Source organism: Carettochelys insculpta, chromosome 14 (genome assembly GCF_033958435.1).
Source record: "Carettochelys insculpta isolate YL-2023 chromosome 14, ASM3395843v1, whole genome shotgun sequence".
Classification (NCBI taxonomy): Eukaryota; Metazoa; Chordata; order Testudines; family Carettochelyidae; genus Carettochelys; species Carettochelys insculpta.
The window spans coordinates 1,568,916-1,589,553 of NC_134150.1; the positions used below are offsets into that span (position 1 = coordinate 1,568,916).

Below are 20,638 nucleotides of genomic sequence, written 5' to 3' on the forward strand. Positions count from 1 at the left end.
GCCTTCCAAAGCCATTCGACAGGCTAAAAAATCACGTCTTTTTTTTTTTTTAACAACACACTGGGTTTCCTTTTCTTTCTTGTTTGGTTTCAGGGCCTGCTGGGTGCACTTGGTCTCATTTTCAAGGTTTTCTCTACAGCCCTGTGGGCTAGAACCGAAGTAGGGGAGAAATAAACGCTGAGATTCTTGGGGATTTAAGAACCACAAGTAACAGGAGAATTGTGATGAGTTTGCAGCTGTTGGCATCTCTGTTAAAATATTGGGCCTGATTGTTAGCGGCCTCCAGCTCTGTGTGTAGCCCACACACCTAGTGGGTGTGGGTCGCTGTCCCGTGCAATGGCGCTTGGACTACTTGCAGAAGGAAGGACTGTCTCTCCTCTCTAGCCGTAGCTCACGCTGCTGTGGCTCATGCACTCAGCTTGTTCGTCTGTTGGCGTTTGCACTAGCACCCACGGAAGTGATCCATTTTTCAGCGTGTGAAAATTGTCCTTTGCATGCGAAAATGCACCGAGCTGGCACCCTATCGCCTGGCTGGGCGGGTGTTCCTGCCGGCTGGCACGTGTGCCAGCCCCAGCCTGCACGTCTAACGCCACAGGCCGGGCTGCACTGTGCCACAGCGCTCGCAGCGCAGGCTTTGTGAGGCTGACCTGGGGATTTGCCCCGGGGACCCGTGGAAGGGGAGCCGGGCTCCCTGAGGGGCAGGCCGTGCTGGAGGGAAGCACTTTGGGTTTATACCGCGGCCAGTTTAAGCGCCCGGTGCAGGGTCGCTTGGGCCGCAGCTCCGAGGTGCTTGTGTAACCCGCACCCCCGGCTGGCGCCAGACGGCGCGCGGAGAGGCAGAGTGCGTCTCCTCTGCCGCCTTGGCTGGCTTCAGCCCCGCCCGTCGGCGCAGGCCGGGCCGCCTCTCCCTCCCCGGCCTGTGCTGCACCCTGGGAAGAGGAGGAGGCGGAGCCCGGCCCTCCCCTGCCTGGAGCCATGAGTGCCTGGGGGCGGCTCTGGCAGAGCCACCCCACTGCAGGAGGGCAGGCGGCCAGGGCTGCAGGTGAGCACTGAGCAGAGCTCCGGGTGCAGGGGACTCGGGCGTGTCACGCGGGGGTGTGCGTGGGGGTGCAGGTGTGTGTTTGTGTCTGGGTGCGTGTGTGTGTGTGCGCGTGGGGGGGTGTTTGTGTCTGGGGGTGGGCATGTGTGTGCATGGTGGGGGGGGGGGGTGTGTGTGTCACACACAGGAGACAGACTGGAAATCCATGACAAAACCCAGCCCTCCAGCCGTGTGGTTTGTGGACCAGCCGTCTGGTCTGGGGGTCCGTCTGCCGGCCTGCCCGGCGGGGTTGCTGGCGCTGGGCGAACAGAGGAGGCTGGGGGCTCACTGAGGGGCCTTTGTGGGTGGTGGGAGCACAGACGCTCCCACAGGCCAGCCGGCCGCCGACACATGGGGTGGGGGGACAGCTGCCCCCAGAGCCGGTGCCTCCAAGGGTCCCAGAGGTCCGGCCGCCCCCACTGCTCCTTTGGCAATGGGGGTGCCTGCAGCGCTGGGCCCATTTGAATTGCTGCAGCTGCGAGGGGGTGGGGGGCGAGCCCCTCAGTCTGAGCAGTGCTGAGGGCCGAATGCCGTAGGCCCCACCCTTCGGCCTTGGCCCGTGCAAAGGGCTGCTCGAGCCTCCTGCCTTGCTCAAACCAGCACAAGCGGGGCTGGACTGCGCAGCTTGTCGTGGTTGTGTCGAGCCCAGGGTGCACGCCCGGCACAGTGACGCCCTCCTGCCGCGGGGTGCTGCAGGGGTCTGCCCCACACTCTGGGCTTTCAGCTTCTCACAGCTGAAATCCATCACTTCCCTTCGAACGGCCCTTAAATAAACAACCAGGGAGCAGCAGGAGAGGCAGTCGTCTCAGGCAGGTAGATCCTGGGGATGGGGGGCAGTTCGGGGCTGATGGGGGTTAAGCCTGGGGTGGGCAGGAGTGTGGGGTTGCGGGGTGGAGGTAAAGCTTGGGGTTGGGGGGGTGGATTTGGGGGCGGAGGCAGATAAAGCCTAGAGACGGGGGCAACAGCCTTCTAACTGCTACGAATCAGTGTGTGTGGCCGCTCTTAAAACAGGGGTGACAAAGTGCGGTTGGACGCTATTTATTAAGACTGTTTCATATTCACGTGCACCGCAGCTCTGGAAGGGTTGTTTTTGTGACTGAATTGGAAAAAATGGCTCTTCTCGCTCTTCCAGATGCAGAGCCCTGGCCTCGCGCGGCTGGGCTTGAGACCCCCCTCCCAAAACACTGCTTAAAAAGCCAGGGAACCTGCGTCCCAAAGAAGAAAACAAAGCCCTACACTGTCCCCTGTAGCACCGGTTCACTAGCACAGGCTTGGGTTCCTTTCATTCGAATCCCCCTGTCGAGCACTTCCAACGCCAGACTGCTGGCAGCGGTAGCCCACAAAGTACGTAGGGAAGGAGAATCTACGCGGAAGGGGAAAAGGCAGCACGTTCTCCAGCCGCACCCAGGTATCCTGTGTACTGAGGTCTCTGTCTAGTGGGGATTGCGAGCGCCTTAAGGCTGGCGGTCTCTCATTGCAGGCAGTTGGTAGATCACACCTGGCCACTTGCACTAGTTCCTGTCCGTGCAGTAGCTCATCCACACGCTAGCAGTAAGCAAGCAGCTGTCTGGTCGCGCTGGCGTAGGTACCTGCACTGTCACGGTTGCTAGGGCAGCTGAGAATGTTTGGAATTCCTTTCTCATTCAGTGCCTTCTGCCCCACTACATCCCAGCTGAGCTCGAGCGGCGCACGACTCCTCCTGTGCCCTGGGCCAGGTAACGTCGCATCTCTGGGTCTCATTTGCCCCGTCTTTAAAAGGGGAGAGGTAATTGTATACAAGGCCATCTTGCAACAGGAGTTGATTTCTGATGCTTAACAATCTGCCCTGCCTTGTGTTAGAGCTGCGACACTCGGGTTACCTTTCCCAGACCTTAGCAAGAGCTCTGCCTCAGCTTAAAAACTTCTCTCTCTCCCCAGCGCACTTTGGCCTAATAACAGATGTATCTCTGATCACCTAGGACCACCGTGTTAAACTGTAATGGGGAGCCATTCACCTCTTCTGAGACACAGATTGTGGTGCCATCTTTCTGTCACTGGCGCTGAAATGCTTTTCTCTTCCCTGTAGGTTCAGTACTGTGGGTTGCTGTTCTACCATGAAGGCTGGCCTCTCTGCCTCCATGAGAAGGTCATAGTCCAGCTGGCCTCCATCGACTGGCGAGCCTTACAGCCTGGCGACTTCTACCTGCAGGTGGTGCCCTACCTAAAGAAGTCTCCACGAATAGTACTGAAGTGTTTGGCGAAGGACAAACACAATGTGGAGGAAGTTGTGGTCCCAGAGGTCTCCTACACCTCTATATTTTCTCCGGAATGGTTGCAGTCCATCAATGGAGAGCGGATGGGTACAGCGCTGGAAAACTGTTTGTTAGTCTCCGATGACAAAATATTCCGGGTTCCCTGGGTTAAAGTAGTTCATCCTGAATTTATCGATAAACCAAAAATAATTGAAAATAGCACAGCTGCTTGCAGAATGGCCGAAGGCTCTTCCAAGTCGCACGTCCCCAAGGAGCATCCCAAAAGCAGTGCGCCTGCTCCTGGACCTCATGCTTTGGAGGAGCAAGAAGCGCAGCAAGTCAGTTTGGTCCCTAGCAGGACTACTCAGCAATCAACCGACACCGTTGTCAATGGAGTGAGTCCCATGCCCCCGAAGAGCTGTGAAAGTGACCCCGAGGGAGAGTACGTTGAGCTGATGGAAGTTTCACTGCCAAGATTTGGGCCGCAAGTGGGCTCTTTAACTCAGTCGATAGCATTAAATTCTAGCCCACAACCCAGAACAAGAGCAAACGTCTCTAAAAACAAGCACAGGCGGAGAGGCTTTCTGGACAGTGGCACAAGCTCAGAGAATTTGGTTTGCTCAGCACTGACACAAAAGCAGATGGACACATTGAGGACATCCTCTTCAGAGGCTGCTGGAAATGTGATTTGTTTGGAAGACGACAAAACAATGCACCAGCTCAGTGAACTGTTAACACAGAGTCAGCTGGAATCAAAGGCTTCTGGCAGTACGGACAATTCAGACTCTAACGCCCACAGGGCCACATCTGCGGCCAGCAGTGCAGAGAGTCGGTGCTCTGTGGAGCCAGAGCCGCGTGGTGAGCACCTGATAGACTGGCGGTATGCAATGTGCAGCTACCACGATGTCTGTGCTGGAGACAGCGCTGAAGGCAAGGCACAGCTAATAGAGACTCCTGGAAAACCAGAAGCTGGAGGTGACGGCTCTGGGGCAGAACCCGCCCGGCAGAGCCCAGAGGCACTTTCAGGCTATGCTGCTACCATGGAGGGAAGGCCAAGCCAGTCGAGAGCCCAGGAGGCCAGTGACAGCCCCCGAGTAGATTTTGCTCCTGTGGGTGTCCCAGGACCTCCCACCCCACACTGTAGTCGTGACAAAGACTCTGGCATTCCTGTGGCGTCTGAACCCCCAGGCCTGCCCGAAGGAGGCTCCCGCCCTCCTACGGCTCAGCCTGCCCTGCTGGAGCGCAGGCGAGCAGAGCGGCTGGGAGAGCTGGGCAGCGGAGGCTGGGCTGAGGGTGTCTGCGGAGAGGTCGGGGAACAAATGCTCCCCGGGAAGGACAAGCAGCAGAGCCAACACTCCTCTTCTGCTAGGGAAGGGCGGGTGGATAGACCCTGGGCACAGGACAAAGGACAGGAGGCCGTGGACCGTACACAAGAGAAAGTAGTAGCTACATTACCCCCAGACGCTGGGCCCACGGAGGTCGGCCAGCCAGCAAAGCAGGCCCCCAGCAATGGCGCAGTGGCAGATGGGCGCAAAGAATGTGTGGACGCCAAAAGGGATAGAGAGGACTGGGAGGGAGTGCGACGCAGGCTGGGAATCCAGCGTCTCAACCGTGCAGCGAAATCCGTGCTGTTGGGACCCCCTGGGGAAGGGTCTGGCCTGGAAAGCGGGGCAGGACAGAACTTCCCCGGGGGGCAGGAGGAGGAGAACAAAAGCAGCGCTTTTCAGCAAGGGGCGGCGAGCAGAAGGACCACCCCAGACATGTGCAAACCCCAAGCAGAGGAACCTGAGCCCACGCTGCCGTCCCTGTTGGATGGGGATAGCCAGAAGCCAGTGCAGGGGGGTGGGAGGAGCGGTGGCACCCAGCCAACGTCTTCCCAGCAGGAAGCAGCTTCACCTCCTCCTTCAGGTAAGCCTCTTGCCTCTGTATTTGAGAGAGGCCCATGCCCGGAGAGAAGGGCCCACCGGGCCCACCCCCCTCCGGCAGCTGCCTCCTAGGGAGATGAATGTGGCCAATGTTAAACACTAATTTCCTGGGGTATTGACAGGGTTCTGGAAGCATTCACCTTGGCGCTGCGTGTGCTGGCAGGAGCAGCCTTCTTCTCAGCCAGGATCCTGCCGCTCAAGGGGTGGAGCGTATTTTGTCCAACACGGCATTGCCAGTCTGTAAGCCGTTCAGTTCACCGGGTAATGGCTGGTAGTGCCCCATCCCCCTGCCGTTCCGTGGCAATGGGCAGTTCACAAATACGCACAGTAGAAATGTGTGATAATAGAATGGAGCCTTTCCTAACTGAAGGTGGGATCTGGGCGGTTACCTGGGGCAGAGGGTACCACAGGAAAGGCCCGAGGAAAACAGACATGCATCTCGATGCGACCTGAACACCAGCAGCATAGAAAGCAAATCTGAGGACTGAGAACCACGCCCTGCCCCCCGCCCCAGAAAAATGCTCTGTCCCCAGCTCACCGGCGATTAAACTCACAGGCTGCTAGTCTGAGTGGCCTGCTGCCTCCCAGGGTGTCAGACAGGGAACTGAAAGCCCAGTGCAGTTCAGTGGCTTGACCCACATCACCTGGCATGTCAATGACTGAGCTGGGATCGAGCCCACGTCACCTGACCCCCGAGCTTGTGCATGAACGAAATCACCATCCCTCCCCTGGAGGAAATTGGGCAGGCTTAAAATTCCAGGTTCCGACTCAAGATCGTACACATGCATGTGTGTTCAGAGAGGGCCCAAGGCCTTATATCCAGGGCTCACGTTTGTGGATAGGGATGCGGATACACAATTTTTTTGTCTAGATTTCTGCAAATTTACGGCTATCGCAAATCATACGTGCGGGTCACGCCTGCCGAAGCATCGTCGGGCAAATGCCGCTCTGGCAAGACATCTCTAAATCAAGGGGAAATTAGCCAGACATTGAAGAGAAGGGAGAGAGTGACAGTTGAAGGGCTGTGGGAGACAGACCAGGAAACTGCATTGTGTAGAGCTATCCTCACCGTGCCTGACCCAATCTAGAGAGAGCCATCGGTTGGGGTGTCAGCAGACAGCCGAGCGCTTTCCTAGCGATTCAGTACCGTGTGTGCAAAATCCCTGCCTGTCTTTTGTGCCATGACAGCCATGACTGAGCCGTGGGATCTGGCTGTGAGCAGAGTTGTTGCCTGGCTGTGACATGTCCAGAAGTTGCAATGTGGGTGGGATCTAACTACATCCCTTAATTGGACTGGCCACGTCTAGATCGTGATCGGGAGGTGCGATCGCAGCATGTGTGACCGGCGCTAGCATGCATATGTCCACCCAGGCTGCTAGCACACCTCCTGGTTGTGGTGTAGTCATATCCTGCGTTATGACCTATTTACCCTAACCCATCAGGACATGCTGTGATATAACTGGGGTTCCTGGCAGTTATAGAGCTGAGCAGCGGCTGCTAGCCAAGGGTCAAGCACCGAAGCCAGAGCCTGCACCAGCACAGAAGTAAGGATGGCACTGCCACCCTTTCTCCTGGGCTGCTGCTGCTGGTGGGGATCAGCCTTCCGAACCAGGCGCCCAGCAAACAACCGCTGCCTTTCAGCTGCCCAGCTCTGAAGGCAGCAGAGAAGTAAGGGCGGCAGTACTGCAGCCTTGGGATTCCCCCTCCAAATTCCTTTTGGATCAGGACCACGATTCCCTCTAATTTTTTTCCATTCATGGGCAGAGTAAATTTTGTTACATGCACCGAGGCACGTGCGGTTGGGTACCACCCATAGGAACGCAGGCTGCCGGCCAGGGGCGCTCTGGTAATCAGCTGGGCAACACCTGAACCTTTCCTGGGCAGCTGCCCAAGCACTCTGCTTACCGGGAACGCTGGTCAGGACCCTCAGTCTGAGAAGCAGTGGTCTCCTCTGTGAAATCTGCCTGGTATAGGGTAAAAACACCTGGCTGTGAATTTGTCAGGGTCCTAACGATGAGTATTAAGACACACTCAGCAGGTGTCGGATGGTAACCGGGTTTAGTCATCCCTGTCCTGCGCCGGATTGTACCTGGTGACCCAGAGGTGAAAGGCACATGACTGAAAGTCAGAAAACCTGGGCAGTTGGGGATTTGCCAGGCACTTTTTAAGTGACCCCCATTGTCACTACTTTGTCCCTGCACGAAGTTTGATCGCTGCTGTAGAGGCACCTAGTGCTATAATATGTGAGGGGACAGCAGAGGGTCTTTCTGTTTCAAAAACGCATCCTGGTGTTAAAGGACACGTCAGTGGGGATATGGCAGAGAGCAGTGACTCCCAGCTCAGATGCTGCTCTTCTGAGCAGCGTGGCCCTTCAGGGCAAAGATCTTATGTTCATTCATAGTTTGAGTGGTGCCCTTAAGGGGTAGGGCAATCCCAGTGTGGTTTCAAAGCTGCGGGCACTCTGCTTTTAAAAATACTCATCGTGTGTCCTTGCTGCTGGCACTACGAGAAATGAAAGTCCAGAAGGGAAAAGTGCAGCTCACAGGCAGCCTTCCCTTGGCTTTTTCCCATTCATGGGCAGAATAAATGGCGCGTGCACTGCCAGTAGAAACACAGTCTGCCAGGGGCACTCAGCCAATCAGCTGGGCAGCATTTGTGTCTTGGCTGGGCTGTTGCTTCTCAATGGGGTGAATTTATTGCCGAGACAGAAGAACCCCTTTCCTCGCTGTAGCAAGTGTCTACACTACAGCCGCCCCACTGCGGTGCTTGTAGCGTAGACGTAACCTGTAACCTGAGGGATGCAATTGCAAAAGTGAACGAGACTCCATATTTGCCACCCTTTTGGTATGACCTGCCAGCAGCATTCTCCGCCAGCTGCTCTGTGAGTTCTCGCAGCTACAGAGCGAAAAATTCTTGGTCGCTCATTTCGTAGCATCGTAGCATTAGACAGGACTGCAAGGGTCACTCCCTGTCAGGACGCATCGTAGTGGAGTTAGTAAAGCCACGGCCATTAAAAATCCCATATTTTATTCCATCCATAATGTCTCCTTGAGACGGTCCCAGATTGAGCCGAAATCTACTCCCCTGGGTCTCTGCCCACACGGGAGCGGTCTTGGGAGACCCTGGCACCTCCGCGCTGCGCCCACTTGTGGAAGTCCTGCCAGCTGTTTGCCCTGCGCTGACCGTGTAAATACAAGGAAGCTGGGTAGTGTAGGGCGTGGTGGGAGGCGTACTCGCTGGGCCTTGTGAGCAGGCCAGAATTGTGGTCTGTGCTGGATTGGCCGGGGCTGCCACTCTTGGGCTGTCGCTGGGGCGGTCTGCCAGAGGTATATCAGTGCCCGTTTGCAGCTGGCACAGCCCCGCGCTGCCCACTGCCGCTGCCGTAACCGCAGCAAAAGGAGAAATCTGCTGCAAATTCACATGCCCCGGCTCTCCCTGCAGATTTTGCTGCCATCTGCTATGTTCTGCGAAGTCCACTTTCTAAAAATGCAGCTTCTCCCCTGCCCCTTAGCAGTGACACGCCCAGGTGTGCTGCCGCCCTGTCACCAGCCAGGCGCGAATGCCCCAGCCTGGCAAGGCCAGTAAAATTCTCTCCTTTTTGTAACCCAGCGTACCTGAGGTGCACAGCTCCAGGCTGGCTAGCTCCCTGCCTGACAGACAGGCCCCCTCCTCTCTCCCCACTCCTCCAGTTTTGTCACCTTGTTCCTTACAGCTGCCTGGGTCTGCCTTCCTCCTAAACTCTCCCGCTGGGCAAACACAAGTCAAGGGTCAGTAACCCTTTCTTCATCTGGCCTTTCCAGGGGACCTGTCCCTCCTCTCTCTCACACTTCTCCAGGAGTTTCGCCTTCCCCCCCGGCCTCTTCTCGCCCCTTTATTACTGCACAGTTCTCCTTTACTTGCACACTGGGAGACACCTTTCCTCATCAGTTCTGTCAGGGCTTCAGTCTTCTGCAAACCGGCCTTTTCTCGCCTTTTGTACCTGGCGCAGAGGGTGGCAGTCTAGGGGCAGAGGCAGAGAAGGTGCTTACCCTGGGTAGGGCGAGGAATGGCCAGTGCTGAGGGCAGGGCTGGGCATCCGCTGGGAAGATGGGCATGAGATGTTCCCGTGTGCCGGACTCCTTCCAGGTCCCTCTTTGTCGTTGGCCGTGTGGCGACCTTTCCTTGTGGCTTTGGATGGACACAGCTTGGCCAGTAACCCTCCCCGGGGGGCCTTTGTAAAGCACCGGTTACCCCCTGCTTGTAATGACACCGTCACTCATCCAAAGTGCTCACTCTCATGGGGACTGCAGCCTGGAGAGACTCAGAATCCCACCGCCCCTGCCCCAGCTCATGGCCCCCGCTGTCGGTTCAGGGCAGCTGCACCTCCTTTTCTCCTCTGTGCTCCGGCCAGGGCACCCATCCATCCAGGGAGGGAAAGCAGGTAGCGGGAACGCTGGGCCCAACTCCGTCTAACGGCTGGGAAAAGGGAGCTTGGGCGTGATATGGGCTGGACCCGAGCGATACCATCCCAGCGATCCCAGCCAAGCACGGTCGAAGAAACACAGCTTTCTGGGTGCAGCGGGCTAACTCGGCAGCTCCACTGTGCCTCTGTTTGTTTGTGGAGGAACTGCGTCGCGAGAGCGGCCGTGGCCGCAGCTGTTGAATGAATAACAGGACTAGCTGTTGGAGACCTTTGGGGTGTCCTAGCTGGTCTCTTGTGTCCAGAGCTTGGCCTCTGACCCTCCTGACCGGGGGGTGGTCTCTCACCCACGGGGCTTATTCTTCTCTTACAGGAACAGTGCTGACGGGGGGAGAAGAGAGACAGGAAGGCGCTGGTGTGGATTCCTGGGAGCCGGTGGTGGGAGTTTGTTCCCAGGAGGACGGCTCAGTGGCAGGGGCTCCCCAGGAGCCCCCCTCCTACACGGTACCCCAGAGTTTTCAAACTGCACCCACCACTGCTAAGGAGGTGAACCTGGAAGTGCTGATGAGCGGAGTGGCCTGTCTGCCAGGTGAGTGCCTGTGCCGGGGCGCTGCGCAGGGAGCGCTGAGTTACGGAAGGGCTGAGGCGGGTGTGCTGCTGATTGGGGCAATCTGTTAACTGTCTGCGTCTGCCCATTCCGCTCACTAAAAGCAGTTCTGAAATGTGGGCCTCAGGGCTCCGGCCAGGGACTGGCAGGAAAGGGGAACTTGCTCTTCAGGGCTGGGTAGTTTGCACCCAGGAGTCCTAATGTCACCCAGCATCCCCACGGACAAGCCCAAACCCGCCCTGCTGGCGGCTGCGTCAAACAGAGGTGTGCACAGGACTCCAGCAGGGAATCTCCCTTCCACCCCAGGGGCACAGGTTTGACCCCCAGAGTAAACACACACACTGCAGTGAGTATAGGAGAGTTTATCTGCAGAGGGATGAATGGAGGAAAGCAGCTTGTGGGGGTGGAGAGATGGGGGAGTGGCAAAAGCAGAGAGAAGACGGTCAACAAACATGTGCACCAGCCCCTTACATGGACCTAGACCTGGTTAAAAGGCAGGAACCGGAGGGTAGGAAGAAGTGGTAAATTTTCTGAATGGAGAAGGGTGGCGAGTGGAGTTCCCCAAGCGTCAATCCTAGGACCAATCCCATTCAACTCACTCAGAAATGATCTGGAGAAAGGGGTAAACTGTGAGGTGGCAGCGTTTGCAGATGACGCCAAACTGCTCAGGGTAGTTACAAGCAAAGCAGACTGCGAAGAACTTCAGAAAGATCTCACCAAACTGAGTGAGTGGGCAACAAAATGGCAAATGAAAGGTGATGTGGATAAATGTAAAGTAATGCGCAGTGGAAAAAATAACCCCAGCTATACAGACAGTATGATTTACCAGCTGTTACTCGTCAGGAAAGAGACCTTGGAGTCATTGTGGATAGTTCTCTGAAGACATCCACGCAGCATGCAGCGGCCGTCAGAAAAGCAAACAGGATGTCAGGAGCCATTAACAAAGGGATAGCGAATAAGATGGGGAATATCTTCTTGTCCTTCTCTAAATCCGTGGTGCGCCCACGTCTAGAGCACTGCGTGCAGGTGTGGTCACCTCATCTCAAAAAAGATATACTGGCATTAGAAAAGGTGCAGAGAAGGGTGATTACAACGATGAGGGGTTTGGAATGGGTCCCAGATGACGAGAGATTAATGGGACTGGGACTTTTCAGCTTAGAAAAGAGGAGACTGAGAGGGGATATGAGAGAGGTTTATAAAATTATGAGCAGTGTGGAGAAAGTGAACAAGCAAAAATTTATTTACTTCTTCCCCTAATACAAGAACTAGAGGGCACCAGATGAAGTTAGTGGGCAGCAGGTTTAAAACAAATACAAGGAAATTCTTCTTCACACAGTGCACAGTCAAAAGGTAGAACTCCTTGCCCGAGGAGGCTGTGAAGGCCAGGGTTATAACCGGGTTTGAAAAAGAGCTAGGTAAATTCATGGTGGTTAGGTCCATTAGTGGCTATTAGCCAGGATGGCTAAGGAATGGTGTCCCTGGTCTTGGAAGCTCTGTGTCTATGAAACGCAAGTCTCCTGTCTCCCAGAGCATGGCTGCACCCTGCCTTTCATTCACCGGGGTCAGGCAGAGCACCCTGAGCTGGAATCCCTGGGAGAGTGACATCCACCCAATATAACCAGCCACCTCTTCTGTGAGCCTCAGGCCCAAGCCCCTCAATGGTCTGACCCGCTGCCCAGTGTTTTTGTGGGCCACAGCAAGTTTTTTTTTAAGCCAGGAATAGGGAACTTGAGAGTAATATGGGACAGACGTGAGGACCCATTAGGGTGGTGTGAAAGGACGGTGACAAGTACTGCCACTAGACAGAGTCCCAGTCCAGCAGTGAGCCATGGGTGCTCCTGGTTGGCTTTAGTGCTGGGAAGCTTTCCCCGACAAACACCGCCCCCGCCCATGCCCATCTCTTCTGCTCTCTGCAAGGCCCCCCAGAGCGAGAACTGCCCCACACACGTAGCCTGCCTTCGGATTCCCAACACAAGGCCATAAGCTGACACCTGTGGTAGTGTTGATCCTGGGATGGGATAGAGGCACAAAGTGGGCGAGGTCGTATCTCTGCGTGGACCAGCGTCTGTTGTTGAGAGCGACAAGCTTTCACAGGCACGTGGCTACGTGGAGCTGGAGTAGTCGGACGGCATGAGCTGGAGCGTTTGGAAAGCTGGGTCCGTTCAAACAGCATGTATTTTAATACAGCCAAATGCAGGGTGTGGGACAAGGAATGCAGGCCAGACCTGGAGAGTGGGGGCGTGGGGTCCTGGAAAGCGGCAACTCAGCTAGGAGGCAGGGTGGACATGCACCTCAGCAGAGCTCCCTGTGCAATTCTGTGGGCTAACAGGCTGTGGCAGCCCTCGGCCATATAAAGGGAGGAGGAGTGTGTGACCGTAGGGAGGTAATTTCACCTCAGCGCGTGGCCCCGCTGAGACTGGTACCAGGAGACTGCATCCAGCCTGCCGTCCCCATTTCAAAAGGGTGTTGAAAGGACACAGAAAAGAGCCCCAGAAATGGCCACAGGCTGGGGAAAATCCCTCACCGTGAGAGACTTCAGGGGCTCAGCCCATGTCAGAGACTTATTGACAGCGCATGAGAACCTTCAGCAGAATGGCTGCTCAAAGGCGCTCTCACCCAGCAGAGAGAGATGGATACGCCACGTGGCGGGAAACTCAAACTGGACCAAGAAGGCACCGGTCTTAACAGCACTGGGACAAGCGACCGAGGGAAGTGGCGGGTTCTTCACCTTTCGTGGCTTCCAGTCAAGGCTGGGAGATCTCCTGCTCTATCCAGGCCCGAGCTGTTAGACTGGATGAGGGGGGTCACTTGGTGACAGATGTGGGAAAGGCTGAAGTACTCAACGCTTTTTTGCCTCAGTCTTCACTGACAAGGTCAGCTCCCCAGCTACGGCACTAGGCAGTGCTGTAAGGGAAGGAGGTGGGCAGCCCTCAGTGGGGAAAGAACAGGTTAAGAGCTGTTTAGAAAAGCTAGACACTCACAAAGCCACGGGTCTGGATTGAATGCATCCAAGGGGACTGAGGGAATTGGCAGTTGTCATTGCAGAGCCTTTGGCTATTATCTTTGAAAACTCGTGGAGATCAGGAGAGGTCCTGGATGACTGAGGTAAAAAGCAAATGCAGTGCCTACCTTTAAAAAAGGAAAGAAGGACAATGCAAGGAACTACAGACCAGTCAGCCTCACCTCAATCCCCGTAAACATCATCCAGGGGATCCTCAAGGGCTCCATATTGGAGCACTTGGAAGAGGGGAAAGCGTTCATGAGTAGTCAACATGGATTCACCAAGGCCCAGTGGTGCCTGACCAATCTGATTAGCTTTTATGATGAGGTAACAGGCTCTGTGGACATGGACAAGTCAAAGGACGTGATATACCTTGACTGTAGCAAACCTTTAGATACAGACTCCCACAATATTCTTGCCCATAAGTTAAGGAAGTATGGATTGGATACATGGACTGCAAGGTGGATATAAAGCTGGCTAGACAGTCGGGCCCAATGGGTGGTGATCACTGCTGCTATGTCTGGTTGGTGCTCAGTTTCAAGTGGGGTGCTGCAAGGCTCGGTTCTAGGGCCAGTACTGTTCAACATCTTTATTAATGACCTGGATGAGGGGATGAATTGCACCCTCAGCAAATCTGCAGATGACGCTAAGCTGGGGGACAGGTAGATACATTGGAAGGCAGGGATAGGTTCCAGAGTGACCTAGATAAATTGGAGGATTGGATCAAAAGAAATCTGATGAGGTTCAACAAGGAGAAGTGCAGAGTCCTGCACTTGGGACGGAAGAATCCCAAGCACTGCTACAGGCTGGGGACCATCTGGCGAGGCAGCACTGCAGCAGGAAAGGACCTGGGGATTACAGTGGATGAGAGGCTGGATATGAGTCAATAGTGTGTCTTTGTAGCCAAGAAGGCTAACGGCATGTTTGGGTGCATGAGGAGGAGCATTTCCAGCAGATCTAGAGATGTTATTTCCCTCTGTTTGGCACTAGTGAGGCCACATCTGGAGTATTGCATCCAGTTCTGGGCCCCCCAGTATAGAAAGGATGTGGATGTGCTGGAGGAGGTTTAGCGGAGGGCAACAAAAATGATTAAGGGGCTGGAGCACTTGACCTATGAGGAGAGACTGAGGGATTTGGGCTTAGTTAGTTTGCAGAAGAGAAGACTGAGGGGTGACTTAATAGCAGCCTTCAACTTCTTGAAGGGTTGCCCTAAAAGGGATGGAGAGAGGCTGTTCAGCAGAACAAGGGGTAATGGTCTGAAGTTACAGGGGGAGACATGTAGGTTGGATATTAGGAAAAACTTCTTCACCAGGAGAGCGGTGAAGCACTGGAATGCGTTGCCTAAAGAGGTGGTGGAATCTCCATCCCTTGAGGTATTTAAGTCCCGGCTTGACATAGTCCTGGCTGGGATGACTTAGTTGGGGTCGATCCAGCTTTGGGCAGGGGGCTGGACTCGATCACCTCTTGAGGTCCCTTCCAGCCCCAGATTCTACGATTTTATGGCTCCACGTGGGCGCAGGTCTCTGGCCTGCATTGTACAAGAGGTTGGACTGGAACTCGGCATGCCCAGCTCCGGTGCAGTTACACTGCCACTTGGGGGCCTGTGCTTCCTTCTCAACGCAGAACTGTGGAAGGCTGACCCCACTTAACACAGCTCACAGCTTTCCTGGTGGAGAAGCTGGCTAGCCTGTTAAATCCCCTCAGAACTTGTGCCACCGGAATGATTGTCGTGAAGGATGGATCCCAACCCGTTGTCTCTGCCGTGCTGGGATGGGCTCCCCCACAGGCAAGGGAGGGTCCTGCATCCGATCCTTCCCCCTTGTGCTGGCGCAGGAGTAGGCGCTGCTGCTTCCTGCTGTGTGGCGTTGTGCTGAACAGGAGCCTGCTGCTTTGCATGCTGGGATGCTGGGCTGTGCTCCCTCCCCGGGAGCACTTGGGCCGAATTTGATTAGGCCGCGCACGGCTCCTCAAATCTCTTTCAGTTCCTCCCGGCTGCCAGCAATCAGCTGCCAGCTCATCAGCCCGCCTGAGAGCCGACTGGGCCTTAGCCCCTTCAAGCTGGAGCTTTATTACGCTGTGCGGTGCTGAGCAAGGACCCGAATCGATGGTTTGACGTGGGATATTAGGAAAAACCGTTTCCCCAGGCGGGTGGTAAAGCACTGGAATGCGTTACCGAGAGAGTCCCCATCCCTGGAGGTGTTTAAGTCCCGGCTTGACAAAGTCCTGGATGGGATGATTTAGTTGTGTAGATCCTGCTTTGGGCAGGGGGCTGGACTCAATGGTCTCCTGAGGTCCCTTCCAGCCCTGGGGTTCTATGATTCTGATTCCATGAATCTCTGTTTCCAATAACTGCAACGAATCCTGATTAGAGACCGTGCACGTGCAAGCCTGGCCTCCCTGAGGTGCTGCTTCGAGGGCTGCTCCTGGCCTTCTCCTGGCGCTGGGGGGCTGCAGAGGTTGCCTGTTCAGTTCTGTGGGGCTGGGAAGCGGGGGAAGGGGCCTTTGGCGCAATGCGGCAGTTTGCTAGAGAACCGCTGAGGGCTGTGAGTGAGATGGGCAGCTGGAGGGGTAACTGGGGGTGGATGAGGGGCTCCTCCAGGCTCTGACACATCACAGATGTGAAAACACGTTCGCGTTCCCAGGCACCAGAGACAAATGTGGACGCGCCGTGGCCATCGTCACCACGAGGAACACAATTTGGCTGAACCCGCACTGCAACACAACGGAGCTGGTGCGCCTCCTCCTCTACTTACACAGCATCCCAAGGTGGGCCATGCTTCCCGCCCAGGCAGGCAAGACAGGCAAACTGCCCTGGCACCTAGCGGTGGGGGAGCTCAGGGGAGCTGGCTGCCTTTGGCCTCAGGAGGCCGGGGCTCCAAAGAGCTCTGAACCCACACGAGCAACAGGTGTGCTGAGTTCATTCCTTGGACACGGGGTGGGGAAGGCTGGGGCATGGAGGGAGCAGGGGCAGGAGGGGGAAGGCCATGGGCTGGGGGGGCAGAGCATGTTACCAGTGCACCCACACCCTCTGCAAGCCCAGCACTGGCCACCTTGGGCCCAGCACAGTACGCCGTATTAACAGTACCGCCTGACCAGGCCAGGCCGCCCAGTGACAGTGACACACTGATGCCCTTTTCCCTTTCCCGCACAGGGCAGAGTGCCGTGCTCTAGGCCTAACCGTGCTGGTCGACGCTCGTCGCTGTTCCCCTGTTCCTGCCCTCTTTAAGGCGTTCAGCTTACTGCAGGTGAGCCTGTAGAAAAGGTCTTGGGCTCTTTGGGGTGGTGGTTGCTGCCGGCTGCTCTGAAATCCATCTCTGCCATCCCAGGGTTGGCTGTGCTCCGAAAATGGAGCACTGCCCTGTTTCACGCGGACCCTCCGGCCTGTACTCCCCAGCCCCCAGGGAAAGCAGGAGTCCTGACTTTCCGGGAAAGAAACAGCTGCCACAACAGCTGAGTGCCTTGCCCCCAGGCTGGCAAGGGCTGGCCCCGGCACACCGCTCGGAAGGTGCAGCCGTGTTTCCGGCGAGTCTCTCTTGGCATTGAGATTGTATTTTCAGCCATCAGCTGCATGAAACCCTCGGCGCCCCATCACTTACAGGGGTGGCTTGGCAGTGGGGAGGCCAGGCCTGGGCTGGGGCTGGTGGGGCCGTCCCTGCAGGCGGGGTGACGGTGCTTTATGTCGGAAGGAGTGCATCCTGGGGCGGGTGTGTGTGTGTGTGAGAGAGAGAGAGAGAGAGAGAGAGGTACCAGATGTAACATAACATCGGGTCCAGTCAAAGGCTTTCCCGTCAGTCAGCTGGAAAACCAAGCGCATCGCCTGGATGCCGATCTGACCTGATTCCCTGTCTGTTGCTGGGAAAGCCAAACGAGATAACGATTGTAGCTGCAGTGAATTGTGGTGAAGCAGGTGCCTCTTGCACTGCTCTTTGGCCTTCCGCACACTCTCAGACTCCGAATGAACCCGGGAGGAGGCTTCGGCGACAGGGGCGTGTGCTGGCAGGGCAGCCTGCTGGCTGTGTGGATGGCACTTCCCTCGGCCCCCCAGAGAGCAAGGGCTGCGTGGGCCTGGTCGTCTCCTCCCGCAGCTGAGGGGGCAGGAGGGCATCTCGGGTGCTGCGCTGCGAGGGCGGGTTCCTGCCCTTTCATTTCACAGCCTGCTCTGCGCCTGAGGAGGCGCCCCGCGATCATCGTGCTCGGGGGGCCTGGGGCACTCAGAGCAGAGGACGAGACGGGATCTCTGTGGGTCGTTGGGTCCAGTTCCCTGCTGTCGCAGGGGCTCCGGTCCTGTGGATACGTGTGTCCACCCCCCAGGTGCTTGGGTTCCCCCCGCCCCCTTCCTCCTCCTGGAAGCAGTTGCAGAGCATCTCCCCTCCGTGGGCCAGACGCCTTCTCCTTTCCATAGACGTGTGCTCAGGTTTGTCCCCGCTGCTCTTGCGCCCACACAGTCCTTCAGGAGCTCCTCACGTGGTATTCCCCTGCAGACCTCTCCACTCCACTCGCAGACTCCACTGTGTGAGGCTAAGTCGGCCTTTCAGTCCCCTCTCGTAACCCTCCAGTGGGTCAGAAGAGCTCAGTGCCGGGGAAGTCCGGGTTCAGGGCCAGTCCAGGACCTGCCGGGCGTGCTGCAGTCGGAAATGGAGCTCCCAGGAGAGCAGCTCTGCTCAGGCTGGTTGCACAGAGCAGGGGGTGTGGTTGTGTGCCACTTTCGATTGCCACTTGCCGATTTCAGAGTTCCAGCCCAGGCCTCCCCTGACCATCCTCGTTTCCCTTTCCTGCTCCTGCTCCTGCTCCAGCCTGAATTCACCATTTGGTGTCTCCGTCCAGCAACGGGAGTGGCTGGAGGCAAGTCTGGTGCCCGGCTGGGTGCAGCTAACCAAAGAACACGAAATCACTGGCACTGTAGGAAGACTGCTGCTTTCCAGGTCCAGGGGCTGCCATGGAGGGCAGCTCTTTTACAGCATCCAGGTGGCCTGGCCAGGGTCCCCGCTCATTTTTTGTTCTATCTGTGGGTGGAATAAATTGTGTTCTGTGCACAGAGGCATATGCGGATGGGCACCACCTATGGAAACACAGGCTGCCGGCTGCAGGCACTCTGCCCATCAGCTGGGCGGCAGCTGAATCTCCTGGCCGTCCGCCCAAGCCTCCAAGTGCTCACTGACAGGGGACACTGAACCTGACTCTGTGCCATCTTTCCCTACCAGCCTGGAGAATATGTTCTCTTTAGGGGCTGAGCCTCACTGCCAGGTACAATTACCTGCCCCTCGGGGGGGGATTGTTCTCTTCAGTTTCGGCTTTGTTTGGAGAACGCTTTTCGTGCTCAGGTGTTGAAATACAATTAATGATGCATGCTGCTAAGCAAGTCCTCCAGCCCCTCAGGAACCTGTGCTCTGGTCTCTGTTCCAGGACACGGTGCCTCACTGCATTCATGGAGTTCTGCTGCTAGTTGAACGAGATCTCACCTTTCGGATGGAGAAGCCGACAGCGGTGCAGGTAACGGAACCGTTCCTTCGGCAATGGCTGGGGAGCGCCTGGTGCTCGTGTTAAGTGCTGAACAGTGTTCACCGTGGGGAGATCTCGGTTGAGCTGCTCTGGGTTTTGGGCCTGTGGTCGGTCTCTCTCTCTCTGGTGTGATGCTGAAGGAGCTGTAACGTTATAGGAACGGAGTAGATCTTGGTAGCATTTCTTTTATTGCCCACTCTGACATTCCCACATTGGCACATGAAGGTCGGGATCCCACGGTGCTCTTCCATAAGACAGTAGCAGGAAGGGTAGAGTGACCATGAAGTAAACCCAGAGGCACTGAGGCCACCGACAAGGGAGAGTGAAATCTCTGCTCTACAGCCTTGGCTCAGAGCCACTGGGCTTTTAGCTCATGCAGCATAGCGTATGGCTTTAGCCCCTAAGAGCACAGGTTCATTCCCTCCTGACAATGACCTGGGGCCATTGGCCTTACAACAAGATGCACTGGGTCAGACTATAGGTCCATCCTGCCCGGCGTCTTGTCCGCTGACGGTGGCCAATGCCAGGTGCCGGGGAGGGAGCGAACTGAACAGACAATCATCAAGTGATCCCTCCTGTCGCTCATTTCCAGCCTCTGACAAACAGGCCAGGAGGCCATTCCCACCCATCCTGGCTCACTGCCGCGGAGGGACTGAACCTCCATGAATTCAGCTTGTTCTTCTTTTGACCTCATTATTGTCTTGGCCTCCACAACATCCTCTGGCAAAGAGGTCCACAGGTTTCTGCCTGAAGAAAATCTTCCTTTGGTTCATTTAAAACCTGCTCCCTACTAATTTCATTGGGTGACCCCTAGTTCTTGTGTTATGGGAACAAGTCAGTAACTTTTCCTTATCCCCGTTCTCCACACCAGTCATGGTTTTGTAGAGCTCTGTCATATCCCCCTCATAGTCTCTTCCAAGATGAAACCAAAAAGCAGTCCGGTAGCACTCTGAAGACTAACAAAATAATTTATTAGGTGATGAGCTTTCGTGGGACAGACTGAAGTGGGTCTGTCCCACGAAAGCTCATCACCTAATAAATGATTTTGTTAGTCTTCAAAGTGCTACCGGACTGCTTTTTGGTTTTGATAGTATATAGACTAGCATGGCTCCCTCTCTGTTACTTTCCAAGATGAAGAGTCACAATCTTTTTAATCTGCTCGTGTGAGAAAACAGGAACTTGGCATCTCTGGGGGAACGCTGCATGTTGGCGTCTGAATTTCCCACTCCCAGCTCAGCGCTACAGGCTCTCTCTGCGTGTCTGGTCTGGTTTCGCTGTGGGGATTACATATTTCGGGTGACACCAGCTTGGCTATGGCCTCTGACTGGAGCAGTGGGTGGGGGTGTACTGGGCCTCGGATACTTTCTACATGGCAAATGGCTCCTGGCGCAGATTGAAGGAACTGGATGAGTGGGGCTTGGGGGAGAAGCTGGGTTTGGGGTCTGGGCTGGACGTAGAGGGGAGGAGCAGGCTGGGGTCAGTCTGCTCCCTGTCACGCCCTCCTCTTTATCTCCCTGCCTGTTGCCCTGGTCACTCCTCCCTGCCCTGATCCATGGGGTGCAGCCTGCTCAGCCCGCCCCTGGCTGCAGCCCAGCTGCCTGGGTGCCCGTCTGTGCCGCAGGCGTGAGGGGGAACCTGGCACCAGTGTCACCTGAGCTGCCTCCTGCTGGGCGCGGCTGACGCCTCCTCCTGTGACTCACTTTACCTCCCTGCCGATTTCCTTACCTGTGCGACAGAGCAGTGGGGACGCCTGCCTGTGACGGCACCACAGCGGGGTCCAAATAACCGCTTCCCCACCGTGTCTCCCCCGTAGGGCCTAGTCACGCGTACACACCCCTGCTCTGGGGGCTGTTACACAGAGAACACACGGAGCACCCCGGGCGACCTGATGCCCTACG

The 20,638-nt window shown here is 56.2% G+C and overlaps 1 protein-coding gene across 2 annotated transcripts in view; it reads left to right on the plus strand.

Moving 5' to 3' along the window:
- Positions 1-20,638, plus strand: part of PLEKHG4 (pleckstrin homology and RhoGEF domain containing G4) — a 96,113-nt gene that overhangs the window by 26,552 nt on the left and 48,923 nt on the right. For both annotated transcript variants that reach the window (XM_075008816.1, XM_075008817.1), the window contains 5 exons: positions 3,144-5,217; positions 10,007-10,222; positions 15,884-16,007; positions 16,393-16,486; positions 18,645-18,731. In XM_075008816.1, coding sequence (XP_074864917.1) covers positions 3,144-5,217; positions 10,007-10,222; positions 15,884-16,007; positions 16,393-16,486; positions 18,645-18,731 — 2,595 coding nt within the window. The remainder of the gene's footprint in view (positions 1-3,143; positions 5,218-10,006; positions 10,223-15,883; positions 16,008-16,392; positions 16,487-18,644; positions 18,732-20,638) is intronic.